Source organism: Podarcis pityusensis (assembly GCF_964106645.2).
Source record: "Podarcis pityusensis genome assembly, chromosome: 8".
Lineage (NCBI taxonomy): Eukaryota > Metazoa > Chordata > Lepidosauria > Squamata > Lacertidae > Podarcis > Podarcis pityusensis.
In genome coordinates, this window is record NC_138033.1 from 78,457,135 (window position 1) to 78,471,496 (window position 14,362).

Genomic DNA, 14,362 nt, shown 5'->3' on the forward strand with positions numbered 1-14,362 from the left:
AGCTCACCTTAAGACCATGCCACACCCATTCAGTGTGAGGGGGGATGTTGGGACAAGGCAGGGGACTGCGGGTAATACGCTCCCCACACTTCCTTAGGACTCTGAACACCAATAAGAAGGTCTTAGTCAGGTTTTTAACACATCTGTGTGTGAAATCTCAGTTGGGAGGGAGCTCAACAGGTTTGGGCCCGCGGCACCGAGCGAACAGCTTTTGTATATTTTAAACCGTAAACACCTATTCAGTCATTGTACGTCTTTCCGCTTCTGTACAACTGACAGTGTTGCAACAGTTAGAAAAAAATAAAATAAAAGGGTGTCGGGTTGAAGATTTAAGTTACAGTGGTACCTCAGGTTAAGAACTTTATTCGTTCTGGAGATCTGTTCTTAACCTGAAACTGTTCTTAACCTGAAGCACCACTTTAGCTAATGGGGCCTCCTGCTGCTGCCGCGCCGCCGGAGCACAATTTCTGTTCTTATCCTGAAGCAAAGTTCTTAACCCAAGGTAATATTTCTGGGTTAGCGGATTCTGTAACCTGAAGCGTATGTAACCCGAGGTACCACTGTATTTGATTTCCATTTTTCTGCCTGGTGTTTTTTTAGGTGGGGGGTGGAATTCCCCAGAATTCTCCTTGGGGAAAAATATGCCCGGGAACACGGTTAAGACTTTATTCTGCTCCCCTGTGGAAATGGGACAGGCTTGGACAGATGTGTCCAATCTGCAGTGGCTGCTGGTGCTGGACCCACCAGTTCGATCCGCAACTCACCTTGACATACTGGCGCAGGAAAAAGGGGCTCATGTCTGGTGGGGAGGAGGTGGTGTGAGGTTTCAGCAGCTGGCTGGTGGCCACAGGCTCCTCGTCATTCTGTTGGTTCTTCCAGTACTCCAGGAGGGATTTCAAGACATGCAGGCAGTAGTCCACCGCGCCAGAGCTCAGCAGGGCGGCTGCGGTGGCACTGGAGATCAGGGAAGAGGACTGAGAAGAGAGAGAGAGAGGGAAAGTTGAACCTTCACAGCTTATTTCCTCATAGGTGTTTGCAGACCCGAGTGACAAATTTGGGGTTGAGTGAACCTACTCTAGCAGTCTGATTACTGACAGCTGGCCGCAGCTCAGTGGTGCAGCCCACTGAGAGCCCAGCTTCAATTGCCAACATCTCCAGGCAGGGCCAGGAATGTCGTCTCTGCTTGAAATTCTGGAGAGCCTCTGCCAGTCAGTGTAGACCAGGGGTAGGTAACCTAAGGCCCAGGGGCCAGATGCGGCCCAATCACCTTCTCAATTGGGACCGCGGACGGTCCGGGAATCAGCATGTTTTTACATGAGTAGAATGTGTGCTTTTATTTAAAATGCATCTCTGGGTTATTTGTGGGGCATAGGAATTCATTCATTTCCACCCCCCACCCCCAAAATATAGTCCGGCCCATCACATGGTCTGAGGGACGGTGGACCGGCCCACGGCAGAAAAAGGTTGCTGACCCCTTCTGTAGACCATGCTGGGCTGCATGGATCAAGGGCCTGACTCCATACAAAGCAGCTCCCTAACTATCTTAGGAACTTAGGAAGCTGCCTTTATACTGAAGGCATGCCTTCACTGACTGGCAGTGGCTCTCCAGGCTTCTCTGCTAGCCCTACCTTGGGATGCCGAGGCTTGAACGTGGGACCTTCTGCATGCAGCCCTTTCCAAAAGAGGGATCGGATCACAGATAGCTTCCCAACAGGGGTATCGTTCCTGGCAGATCACTGTTTCCTCCCAAGTGAGGGTGATCCCAAGGAATGCATCGCAACCCTAATGGGGTTCCCCTTCGGAACTTGCTGGACTACAACTCCCAGAAGCCCGAGCAGCAAGCATGGCCAATGGTCAGGGATGACGGGAACCCAGCAATGTCTTGGAAGGGCACCACATTGGCTACCCCATCCTCTGGTCTTGGCTGACCACCCTTTCCCCACAAGGGCCGTAGCTCAGAGCGGGGGGAAGTGAAGAGGGGCTGGACAGAAAGTAGTATCTTTGTTAAAAACAGCAACAATAGAGTAAGTTGTAGGACAGAAACAATGGAAACTAGGACAAAGTAAATGTTGGAGGATCCAGAAAATTGTTAGAGACCAGATGGTTGCCAGTACAGAGATACGTCTGCTTGAGAAGACTCATTTCAGCAGGCTTAGGATGGGGGCTTAGGATCGCTCAAATGGAAGCAGGTCAGGAGACACCTGGGGCTTCCTTTCATAGCTGCTGAGGACTTGACAGCTAGATTTCAAGTTTCGGTGGTGTGATGTATTGATATCATTTCTTAAAGAAAGCATCAACTGATGATGTGTTTATGGAGAGGGGCGGGGGGGGGTGTCTTTTGAACAAGTGCTTAGCAAAAGGGATGGGGGGGGGAGGAGAGGACAAAAAAAAAAGGCAATCAGTTCTTAAGTCTAATCTCCCCTCGACACACATGCCAGAGGGCAATGAGCTGAGGATTAGGAGGAGGAGCGAGATACTTCTCAGACACACACACACATACAATTTCTTTTTTTAAAAAAGAAGTTGGAATTCCGATCCATTTCTCTGGAATCTGGCCAGTTGTGGGAGGAAGGTAAAGGCCTCGACGAGGAGAGTTTTAGCCTCCCGTATGCAGAAGGGAAATCTCTTGCACCCATGTCCTTAAACAGCAAACTTTTGCACTAAATAGATATATATATAGCCCACCTCTTTTTGTTGGGTCAGATGAACCACAGGCAAAACAAGGACCGGCGAAAACGCAAGTGTAAATAAAACCATTACAGAAACTCTGGTTAAATCCAAACAAACCCCACAGCTCATAAGCTCATTAAAATCCGACGCACTTCGGTCTCCGTTTTTAACCTCTACGCTTTTGTTATTAATCTTCTTCCCTCTGCCTGCACGCTTGCCGGCTCTCCCCCCACCAAGCCCCCCAGCTTTCCTCCCTCTTTTTCAGAAAAAAAGAAAAAAAGCCTTATTACTGCACCTTTTAACAACAAAACAGGGATGGAATCCTCTTAGCGACTTTGAAACGTTGGTGCTGCAACATCTCTGCTCCCCTATAATCACATCTGCAAATCCCTGTCCCCCATCCCCACTTTTAACCACTTCTTTGCCAACTGGGGTTTCAAGGGCAAAAGGGAGCTTGGGAGCTGATCTCCGGAGGTGGTCCAGCCGTTCTATCAGCCACACACAGACATTCTCCCTCTACCAACCTCACGTAACAAAGTCTTTTGCAAGACCAGAACTGCGGAAGGGACTTGGTACCTCGCAAATGGAAGATTTGGACCCTGACTTCGTTCGCGACATGAAGACGCTTAGCAGCCGCATGATCACCAGGTGGACTTCGTTCAGGGCAGTGCGCTCGTTTTTCTTGGAGACGTCCTGGGAAGGGTGGGGAAGGGAGCAGGTGAGAGGAACTGGTTGCCCCTGAAGATGCACAGGAGTAGACCTCAAGCCCACCCCATCCAGCCCAAATCTCAAGAACTGCAGGGTGAAATAAAACAGATTATGCAGAAAGCCTCAAATTGCCCCACAATTTGCTTTGCAGGCAGAATGTGCCAGGTTCAATGCCCGGCAGCATCTCCAGGTACGGCTGGGAACGCCTCCTGCCCGAAACCCTGGAGGGCTGCTGCCGGTCAGTGTAGACAATACTGAGCTGCATGAGCCAACGTTCTGACTCAGTATAAGGCAGCTTGCTATGTGAAATCCCTCCACAGTGCATATCTCGGGGCACTACCAGAGATTCCAATCAAACAGCCATCAATTTGGTCCAAAGGCTGACTGTCCCATACACATTATTATCTATTATTCTTATTATTTATTTAATTTCTATACCCGAAGGTCTCAGGGTGGTTCACATAAATTATCAGGGTGGTTCACATCCTGCCTTGTGTCCACAATACGCACACCTCCACTGCAGGGAGGCCCACTTGATGCTGCCCTGCGCTGGTGGTGGCCCATGCAGTCAGTGGCCTGAAATGGTTTCACTAGTGGAGGGGCTACTCTGCGGCTCAGAAAAAGGTGACCGTCTTACATCAATGGGTTTTTTGCGGGGGGGGGGAGGAAGTGGGGAGGGGAAGTCTTCAAATAAATCCCAGCTTTATGGCTGCAAAGCAGAAGATCTCCTAGTAGTTAGGCACCCTGCCCCATGGGCCAAAACCAGCTGGCCTCCAACACCACCCAAAGAAGCCAGGCATGGGCGACTCAGGTTGTCAAGCCTGCTTTGTGCTGTCTGTGCTTTAAAAAGCTTCAAGGGAAGGGAGGAGATGGCTGAATGGGAGGTTGCTTGGCACCCCCCCCCAAAAAAAAAAAACAACAACACCCACATTGCCATAATACTCTGCTTGGGACCGCCTGCTGATGAGAGTGGTGCTGCTACATTCCCTGCTCAGCTACTGGGAGGGAAGCCCAGTCCCACTTTATACAAGCCTTCACACCTCCTGATATTTTGGACTTCCACTCCCATCAGCTGTGAAGAACAATACAAAAACTCACTACTGGTAAGATAATAGGGCAGCAAAAAAACACACAGGCAGCCTAAGGCGATTGCAGCTGTGTTCAAAGAAAGGCTCATGGGGGCAATAGCCTAATTCCTAAAGGATCTGTTTTCCTGCCTCAACCAGAAGAAGTAGTAGTAACCCAATATGCCTTCCTTCCTGGCCAAAACAAGATCAGGAGGGCAACTCAGCTCCCTGTACCTTTTTATCCATGCACAGTTCTGCGATGAGCTGGGCAAGGAGGTTATCCAGGGCACCCTTGTCCTTCTCGTCATCGCCGTCCAGGTCTGTTGTAAGCATCAGGATCACCTGGGCACAGAGAAGCTCATAAGGCACAAAGAAGGGGGACCTCAAAGGCATCCGGGACAGAGGTTCTTCCGCTATTAACATTTCTTGGGAGCACACAAGCTGGGTATCCACGCTGGACAGCTGCTGAGAACCTCAGACAGACAGTGATGCTGCCAACTCGCAGCTGTGGTTTGTCCCCTACCCTATCCTCTGCAAATCCTTTCTCTCTCTTCCTGGAGCTAACCATAGTGCAGTGTGGCATCTAACACTAGCTGTGTAGTGAGTAACAAACCAGTGTTTACAAATGGGGTTGGAACAAACCACAGTTTCAAAATGGCTGTTAACGATGTAATTCATTTGTACTTTCCATTTCAAACAACATGGTAAAGCAACTCCGGCAGCCAGTTGTAACCAGAGAAAACTACAGTATCCCTAAGGAAGCACTGTTATACAGTGGTACCTCTAGATACGAACAGGATCCGTTCCGGAGCCCCGTTCGCATCTAGAAGCAAACGTAACTAGTGAAGGCACGTCTGCTCACGCACGCGCCTCTTTTCACCGCTTCTGCGCATGACATCATTTTGGGCATCTGCGCATTCTGGGCGTCTGCACATGCACAAGCGGCGAAACCTGGAAGTATCACGCTCTGTTACTTCTGGGTTGCCGCGGAGCGCAACTCGAACACGCTCAACTCGAAGCGTATTCAACCCAAGGTATGACTGTATTTTATTAATGGGGGGCAGCCCCTTCTGGCCCCTGGCAGATGATGGGACAGTCCACGTTCTAGGCCAGGGGTACTCAGTTCTGGGAAAGCTTCTAAGGAACACATGCTGGGCAGGGCCAGAGGGAAGAGTGGACACAGCAATGACTATAATAGGCTAGGCTTCTGCATGCTCCCATCCAGGCAAACAAGGCATGATTGAAGTCCAAAGACATGTTTCCAGCCAGGCAAGCACATCGCGGGAGGGTTCAAGGCAGGGCCTCTGTGTTGCCTAGAGAGATCCCAAGGGCAGACAGAGAGTCTTGGAGGGCCTGATGTTCCCCACCCAGGGAATATGGCAAAGATTCCTAAGCAATGACTCTCATCCGAACAGCGAGGGAGACTACTTTGTACGTTACCTGCATGTAAGGGATGGCACGGACCCCGCCCACATTCCTCAGCTGGGGAAGGGTCTGCAGCAGCCTCTCCAGCAGCATCAGACGGACCATGTGCAGCCTGAACATCAGAGGGGGAGAGGAGAAGGCATTTGAGAGCAGCAGGTGTGGCCAAGCAATATCACACAGGGTTGTAGGCAACTCAGTTTTAACTCAAGGGTGGACCCAATCAAATGAAAAGACTCAAGTCATTTAAATCAGGGTTTCCCAAACGTGGGGCTCCAGCTGTTCTACAACTACAACTCCCATCATCCCTAGTTAGCAGGACCAGTGGTCAGGGATGATGGGAACTGTAGTCCATAAAACAGCTGGAGATCCAAGTGTGGGAAACCCTGGTTTAAATCAGCCTGATCCAAATAAGAGCAATGCGGTACGAGTGCAGTATTCACATGCCGGCAAAGAGCCAAATGTAACAACCCCCCCCCCAAAAAAAACAGCAAACTAGTGAGAAACAAACCAGGAACTGGTTCACTGCCCACATCAACAACTTTTCCCAGAAAGGCGGTGGTGAGGAGGCTTCTTGCAGAAGGACACGGGCCATAAAAACAAAAGGGCAGCATCCTGAGCTGCCGCCACCACTTCCCACAAATCCTTGGGAGTCTCCCTGATTGGACACTGCAGTTTTGCAACGTTTATCCTGGAAGCTCAATGGGACCACAAGTATCCCATTTCCCGCATAAAAATGGGAGGAGAGCATGGCTTTCTTGCATGTCAGGTGCTGCTGCAGCTGGGAGGAAGGACGTCACTGTTGTGCTTTGGGACAGGCCTTTCCCAACCTGACGGCCTCCTTATCAGCTCTACGGGCAGCACAGTCAACGACCGTGGAAAATGGGTGGGCGCCACCAATCTCTAAAGGGCTGCTGAGCCAGTTTCCATCATTAGGGAGAGGGAGAGACCGTTTCCCAGTCTGACCAGCTGATGATCTGGTTCCCCGCTACACATACAAGACTTCCTTTGGCTCACATCACGTGCAGCTTCTGAATAGACTCTCATTCGCATCTCACAACAGTTTCTAGGTTAATGGTGGGTTCATCTGGCAGGGATCTATTTAACGGCATGCGCTGCCAGGGGTGAGGGTGGGGGGAGAAGAGATGCCTCAACACATGGAGCAGGGTGAGGGCAGGGTGTCCCATTCCAGCCTCAGGAACCCAAGACTCCCCCATAAGCCAGAAAGGAGGGAGGCCTTGCCTGTTGCTGGCGTGGACGTCTCCTTCCGCCTCTCCTTCTCCTTCCCCTTCGGACCCTTCGCCCTCCTGCTGCCCGGTGGTGGTGCTGATGGCGCCCGTGCTGGAGCTGACGCTCCCTGGCCCAGCAGGGTGGCCCTCGGCGGTCGTGTCTCCGTAGGCGCTGCTGCGGCCGGACACTGGAAAGAGAGGAGCAGGGCAAGGGGGAGAGGCGATAAGCACTCCCGGGACCCCAAACACAGGCACATTTGCTGGGGGGGAGCAGCGCAGCTCACCGGTGGAGCGCCTATTCTGCATGCAGAAGGGCGCAGGTTCAGTCCCTGGCACCATCTCCAGGGAGGGCTGGGAAGGACTCCCTGCCTGGTACCCTGGGACTCAAGCTCTGACTTTGTACAATGTTCCAATTCAGCAAAAAGGGGTTGCACCCAACAACACAGACAAAGCTTTCGCAGGCAGGAAGATAAGGCAACTGGAAACACTAGGGCAGAGCTAAAATCGGGGCGGGGGGGGGGGGGCACACACCAAGATCCACTCCCAGCAAAGAACTGATGTGTTTTTTAAGAGATGCCTCAATGTTGTCCATGTTCATAAGAGGCTGAGAGAGGAGGCAGCTTCACAGTATAGGCACCACTGCAAGAAAAGGTCCTCCCCCTAGTGGCCACTGACGAAACTTCCAGAGAAGTAGGGCTTCCTCTGCTGGGCAACAGGAAGAATAGGGAGCCTATGCCCAAGCTGCTTAACAGCTTTACAGGTGAGACTATGGCCAACCTGGTCCCCTGATGGGGCTGATGGGAGTTGTAGTGCAAAACATTTAAAGAGGGAACCAGGTTGGCCAAAGGCTGTTACAGGTTAATAGCTAAACTTGAAAGCTGGCAGGTGGCTGGAAGCCAGTGCAACTCCTGTAAGAGGGTATGGTGGGCTGCCCCAGTGGCATTTTGGTTACAAGACGCTGGACTGGGCGGATCAATCCAGCAGAGCTGTTGCTTATTTATTTATGCCTCACCTGCCCTTCACCACAAGGTCCCAGAGCAGGTGACAACAGAGCATTCAATTTTTTCAAAACCAAAACAAAACACCTCTAGTTAAAACTATTAAAATTCTAAAATGAAGTAAACACATTCAAAATGGATCAGGAAAGCACTCCATCTAACATAGGGATTGCATCAGGGAATGGCCCCTAGCTCAGTGGAAGAGAATCTGCTTTGCATGCGGGTTCAATCCCCACTGGGATCTCCAGTGAGAGAGGCGCCCTGCCCCAAACCCTGGAGGGCCGCTGCCGGTCAGTGCCGACAAAACTAAAAGCTAGATGGAACAATGCTCTGACTCAGTGTTAAGAGAGCTTCCCGGGTTCCTATCTTTATTCCATCATATGCTGCCAGCTGAAGGGAGGGACAGGGCCCAAGCCAAGTTAATTGTGGGCATTACCACTGTGCTCTCCGGCCACCGAATCCACCGCGCTGCCGCCGCTCTCGGAGCCCACGCTGCCGCCGTGGTCAGCCGGGGAGGTCCGCAAGGTGGACCCGTCTGTTGCTGCCGTGCTCCCTTCGTCGTCAGAAGCTGGAGCTAAGAGAGTAAGGAGGGCTGTTACAAGTAAAAACACCGTCTTTGAGCAACTCCAACACCAAAGCTTGCGATAAGGATTTTTAAAGCTCTTAGTAGATTTCAAACATTATGGCTGCAGAATAATCAACTGGATTTTTTAAAAACGGCTTTCAAAAAGTGGTCTTGATTGATCAATTAGCAGATTGTTGAGATATTTATTATTTTTGATACAAGCGCATAGATACATGCGCAGGGGCTGTAACTCTGTGGCAAGGGCATTTGCGGTTATCAGGTACCAGGAAAGACCCATCTCTGCCAAAGACCCCAGAGAGTCGCTGCCTGTAAGAGCAGGCGATTCCAGGCTAGATGGGAAGATGGTTTGACTTGATATAAGGCTGCTGCATGTCTATACCACCCCAGCTGCTAAAAGGCACATACGGAATTCCAAGTGATATTGCCTGCGCTCTGAAACAGGAGGTATCATTTGGAGTTTTACACTGTGAACAGTTACCTGATGCCGTCGTGTCCGAAAGCGTCCCGGCGTCGAGAGAGGAAGAGCTGGGGGCTTGGCCGGACAGCCCCAAGCTCTGCAGGCCAAGTGCACTGCTGCTGCTTCCTGTGCAAGGAAAGGTAGAAAAATGCCTCTGAAAAGGTGGAGATCCTCATCCCCAGAAAAGCAAACGCCCAGAGATGTGCCTGCATTCACATAGCAAGTGAAAATGTTTTGGCCTCGAGGAAGAATGCTGCTTTCCCCAAACGTCACCTCCAAATAACCCTTCATCAGGCAGTAAATTTGGAAGTGACAAGGTTAATTAAATTTATAATTCTTCCCACGGATTTAAAAAAAGGGGCTCGCAGCAATCCACAACCAAATACAGTCATACCTCGGGCTGAATATGCTTCATGTTGAGCGCATTACTTCCGGGTTTCGCCGCTCGCGCATACACTCAAAATGACGCCATGCACATGCGCAGAAGCAGCGAAAAGCGACACGCGCATGCGCAGACGTGCCGTCGCTAGTTATGTTTGCTTCTGGATGCGAACGGGGCTCCAGAACGGATCCCGTTTGCATCCCAAGGTACCACTGTATAAAACAAATTTCAATATTAAAATTACAAAACCAAACTGGGAACATCCTAAGCCACATACATAAAAGCTTACAAGATCAGGCCAGTGGCCCACCTAGTCCAGCATCCTGCTCTCTCACTGGCCAACCAGATGCCACAAAGGGAAACCAACAAGCAGGACATGAGTACAATAGCAGTGCTCTCCCCACTTCTGATTCCCAGCAAGTGGTGTTCAGTGTTACTGCCTCTGACAGTGGAGGCAGAGCATAGCTTTAATGAACTGGGGGCAACCTGACCCTCTCCCTCCATGCCGCCTCCCCGCAGGTGCTTCTCACCTTGCTGGTCTTGTTGCAGACTCAGGGCAATGGCAAGCTCCACCATCGTCTCATCGTCGGCATCTGGGGGGATGTCCAGCATGGGAGGAAACCCCTCAGCCCCAGCCAAGAGGGCTTCCAGAGGAGAGGGGTTGCCATTGTTCACGTTCTCTGCTGTCTCCAACACCATCGACTCGGACTAGGGGAGAAAGAGAAGTGGGGTTGATGCCATAGCACCCTCTGCCCAATGCACACTGCAAAGCAGCGCTGTAAAATAACCATCTGGTTAATTACTGTTGAAAATGCACATGAGATGCACAAAAGAGTACCCAATGCTAGGCCTACTCAAATCAAACTCACTGGAATTTATGGCCACAGCAAACTTTAATTTCCATCATGGGCTTAAGTTGAATAGAAGTTAGCAGGATGCAACCCATTCTGAGCATGTCCTATGTTTAATCCTGCCTTCTGGAGCCAACGGGGAGTAAGTCTGCTCCAGCTTCTTCTACATGAGAGCTGTCCTTCAGATATTTGTCTACAGCATCTGGTATGTTGCCTCTGCACTTTGCTAGATAGACAGATAGATGCCAGGGCAGCCTCCAGAACCCAATTGTTGGGCAAGTACACACACACACACACACACACACACACACACACACATATCTTACAAGGTACAGCCAGGACACATAGTTTTCCTTAAAAGGCCAGTGTTTTTTGCACAGAGTCTACTGGCTTTTTGATGTCCATCCCCTTGTTAAACAATGAATAACTAAATTTTTAAGAAAACCAGATCAACAAAATGTCTGATGTTATGCATTCAAGCAGCCTACAGAAATTCTAAAGCAGAGAGAGAGAAGGTAGGAGGTTCTACTGCAGAGACGAAAGCCATCTGTGGCCCTCCAGGGGCTGCTAGACTCCCATCTCCCTTAATCCCTGACATTGAATCATACTGGCTGATGCTGGGAGTCCAACAACCCCTGGAGGGCCACAGATTCTTGATCCCCTGCCTACACAGCTTTGATGCTGAGCCTAAAGGAGGGTCAATTTTTGGTGCTTAACTGATGCACCACTGCCTCCTCCTACGATCCATCTGGTCACATCAGTCTGGTCTAGAGGGTTGGCAAGGCAGTGCTCTCTAGATGTTGATGAGACTACAACTCCCATCCACCCCGACCAGCACAGCCAATGGTGTTGTCAATGATGGGAGCTGAAGTCCAGCATCACATTGCCTACCCACCTAGTCCCTTTTGGAAATGAAGCCGGTGAGACTCACCACCATCTCAAAGTCCCCGTGGTCCACCTCGCTTTGCTCCTGGCTCTCCTGCCGGATGTCTTCGCCATTCGGGATCCCAGAGCTCTGCATCTTATCCTCCGCATCATCATCGTCATAATCGTCTTTATCTCCTGGGGCAGAAGTGGTGTTGTCAGCCTCGTATATAATGCACATTGGCACGGACACATAGAAATCCCACAATGCTTTGCTGCATTGTGCTGCAGCCAGGATTGGAGGCCTTGGATGTGCAGTCGGCTCCCCCACCAAGTGAGCTGACACTCTTGCATAGCCACGACCCCTACTGGGCGGTACAGTCTTATGCATGTCAGCCTCAGGCTGGGAGAGCAGAATGTGGCCCTCTGCATATGACCGTTCCACTTCCTAACTGCTGCCTTTTAAACACACTGGCCCCAATCCAATTAAAGCTATTTGTGACCGAGTACTATTGAAAGTAGAGGGACGTGGGTGGCGCTGTGGGTGAAACCACAGAGCCTAGGACTTGCCGATCAGAAGGACGGCAGTTTGAATCCCCGCGACAAGGTGAGCTCACGTTGCTCGGTCCCTGCTCCTGCCAACCTAGCAGTTCAAAAGCATGCAGTGCAAGTAGATAAATAGGTACCGCTATGGCAGAAAGGTAAACTGTGTTTCCGTGTGCTGCTCTGGTTCGCCAGAAGAGGCTTAGTCATGCTGGCCACATGACCCGGAAGATGTATGCCAGCTCCCTTGGCCAATAAAGTGAGATGAGCGCCGCAACCCCAGAGTCGGCCACGACTGGACCTAATGGTCAGGGGTCCCTTTACCTTTACTATTGAAAGGCAATGGGATTCATCGGTCAACTACTTTGTAAAACTGGTTTCCGTGGGACCAAGACAACAAGATGCATCATTGAACTCTGATAATAATCCCCTTGCTTGTCTGGATGGAGGGTTGATAGGGGACTGTGTGTGTTTAGAAGCTAGTCTATTGTACAAATGCATGATTTACATTTTTTGCTCCAACCACTTTTGCATCTGGCCCTCAGAAGGTTGCCTGGAACGGATTGTGGCCCTTGGGCATAAAACGGTTCTCCACCTGTGCTATGGAATTTCAGGTGTAGGAAAGGAGGTACAAATTAGGAAGCTCCAATCCCAGCCACATGCATCTCTGTAGGATGCACAGTTGCTCTCTTGGGATCTTGCCTAGTACCAAAATTCTGACATTCTGACTGCGGGTCAGCTTGCGGGGGGATTTTAAACTAGGGTTTCATATGGCACAGGCCCCACAAGAGGGGAACTCCTCCAGCACATCCGTGTTAGCCAAAAACCAAGTACTAGTTACCCATCGGGGTGTTGCTCCGAGGAGACGAGGGCAGTGTCACGTGCCTCCGCTTGTTCCTGGGCCTCAACACACGGATCAAAGCTTGCTTGCAGGAGAAGCTCACAGCCGGATCCTGGATAGCAAGCAAAGCAAAAGTCGGCCTGTGTCATTCCCCTGCCATAGTTCCATGCAGCCGTTGAAACAGCATGGCACCGATGATCTCTGGCTAGGATCTTCCCCAGACCGGCTTCCAAAATTCTTTTGACTGGAGATGAAACCTGCTGCTTGATGTCCCCCGGAAAGCACCACCACCACCATTAATAATCATAATTTGATTCATTATCCACCCTTCACCGTAAGGTCCCAGGACAGGTTGCCAGCGTTTAAAATACAACATTAAGAGCAGCTTGATATGCTCTAGCCTGTGAGCTACGTCTACAAAGGAGTTATGTGGATATGTCCTCTCGATAGATAGAAAGAGCAGTCGCTCAGCAGCAGAGCACCTGCCTTGAATGCAAAAGGTCACAGGTTCAATCACCAGCATCTTCAGGTAGGGCTGGGAGAGACTCCTGGGAGAGTTGCTGCCAGTCAGTGCGGGCAATACTAAGCTAGATGGGCCAATGGTCTGACTCAGTATAAGGCAGCTTCATTTGCACCTGTTTAATTCTACTCTTCATTTGCAACTACAAGGGCTACAATCTTGCTTCATTGTTAAGGAAAGGGAGAAAAACTCTCACATTCATCCAGGTAAGGAAGGGAGAGATACCCAGCCTGAAGCCACTGCCAGTCAGTGCAGAAAACACTAGGCTACATGGACGAAGGGCCTGACTCTGCATAAGGCCATTTCCTGCGTTCTTCTCTGGTGGTGGAGGTTCTCCTGATTCAGGTGAGAGGGGGAGAGACTGCTATGCGTCATCAGATGACACCATTCCCCAAATCCCCAGGCATGCAGATGATGAACAGCAGGCAGCGTATGAAAGGGCAGAAGAAGCCTTTCAAGCCCAGGGGTCTCCAGTCTCTCTGCAGAGTGATGGAGCCTCAGAAGAGCCAGAGTAAATGGATTTGGCTGCACGCAGGCATCTCTCCCTTCCTCCCGCCACCCTGCCCCCAACCCAAAGCGGCTCAGAGTTGTACCGGGCACAGCAACATCTGCATGTAGATTTTGGAGGCCGTGTTGATGCAGTCCAGCTCACAGGTGCAATAGCCATGGATTATGTCCACAAGAGCGTTGACGGTGGCTTCCACGTGGGTCAAGCCTAAGGCGGGGAAAGAAAGGAGGAGGGATTTTGTTTTTAGGAATTGATGTGTTGAGGTGTTTTGCATCTTTTACTTTTTTTGCCCACAGGAACAAGAGGGGAAAGGTGCTGCAGTCGCTGATCTGATGGCACAGACCAATTCCACCTGGTTAATAAAGCCCACAAAGGAAGTTATTAGCCTGCAGTTTTGTTCCACTAGTCTGTTGGGGGCTAGGAGAGGAGGGATGGAGCACTCAAGGCCTCCTTCAACAGCCCAGGGCATTTGTATGCTGGACCTGAAGCAAGAGTGAGGAAACTATGGCCCCCCAGGCTTCTCCATCTGGCCCTTGGGCTTCTTCCCAAGGCCATTCCCACTCACTGGCCCCATTCCGCACCCTCTGCAAGTGCTTTTGCCTGGCTTGAACTGTGATAATGCCTCTTTGCTTGCATGGATGGAGGACGTAAGTGTGTGTGTGTGTGTGTGTGTGTGTGTCTGTCTGTCTGTCTGTCTTGTCTGCACAGAAACCTCT

The 14,362-nt window shown here is 50.7% G+C and overlaps 1 protein-coding gene across 5 annotated transcripts in view; it reads right to left on the minus strand.

Annotated features, from left to right (window-relative positions):
• Nucleotides 1–14,362, minus strand: part of UBR4 (ubiquitin protein ligase E3 component n-recognin 4) — a 145,675-nt gene that overhangs the window by 64,228 nt on the left and 67,085 nt on the right. For 4 of the 5 annotated variants that reach the window (XM_081017897.1, XM_081017895.1, XM_081017896.1 and 1 more), the window contains 11 exons: nt 13,732–13,853; nt 12,619–12,730; nt 11,302–11,432; nt 10,050–10,227; nt 9,159–9,263; nt 8,531–8,668; nt 7,110–7,284; nt 5,886–5,982; nt 4,680–4,787; nt 3,247–3,363; nt 765–974 (listed from right to left, as the gene is read on the minus strand). In XM_081017897.1, the coding sequence (XP_080874023.1) occupies nt 765–974; nt 3,247–3,363; nt 4,680–4,787; nt 5,886–5,982; nt 7,110–7,284; nt 8,531–8,668; nt 9,159–9,263; nt 10,050–10,227; nt 11,302–11,432; nt 12,619–12,730; nt 13,732–13,853 (1,493 nt within the window). The remainder of the gene's footprint in view (nt 1–764; nt 975–3,246; nt 3,364–4,679; nt 4,788–5,885; nt 5,983–7,109; nt 7,285–8,530; nt 8,669–9,158; nt 9,264–10,049; nt 10,228–11,301; nt 11,433–12,618; nt 12,731–13,731; nt 13,854–14,362) is intronic. The other variant, XM_081017894.1, reaches the window with a different exon arrangement.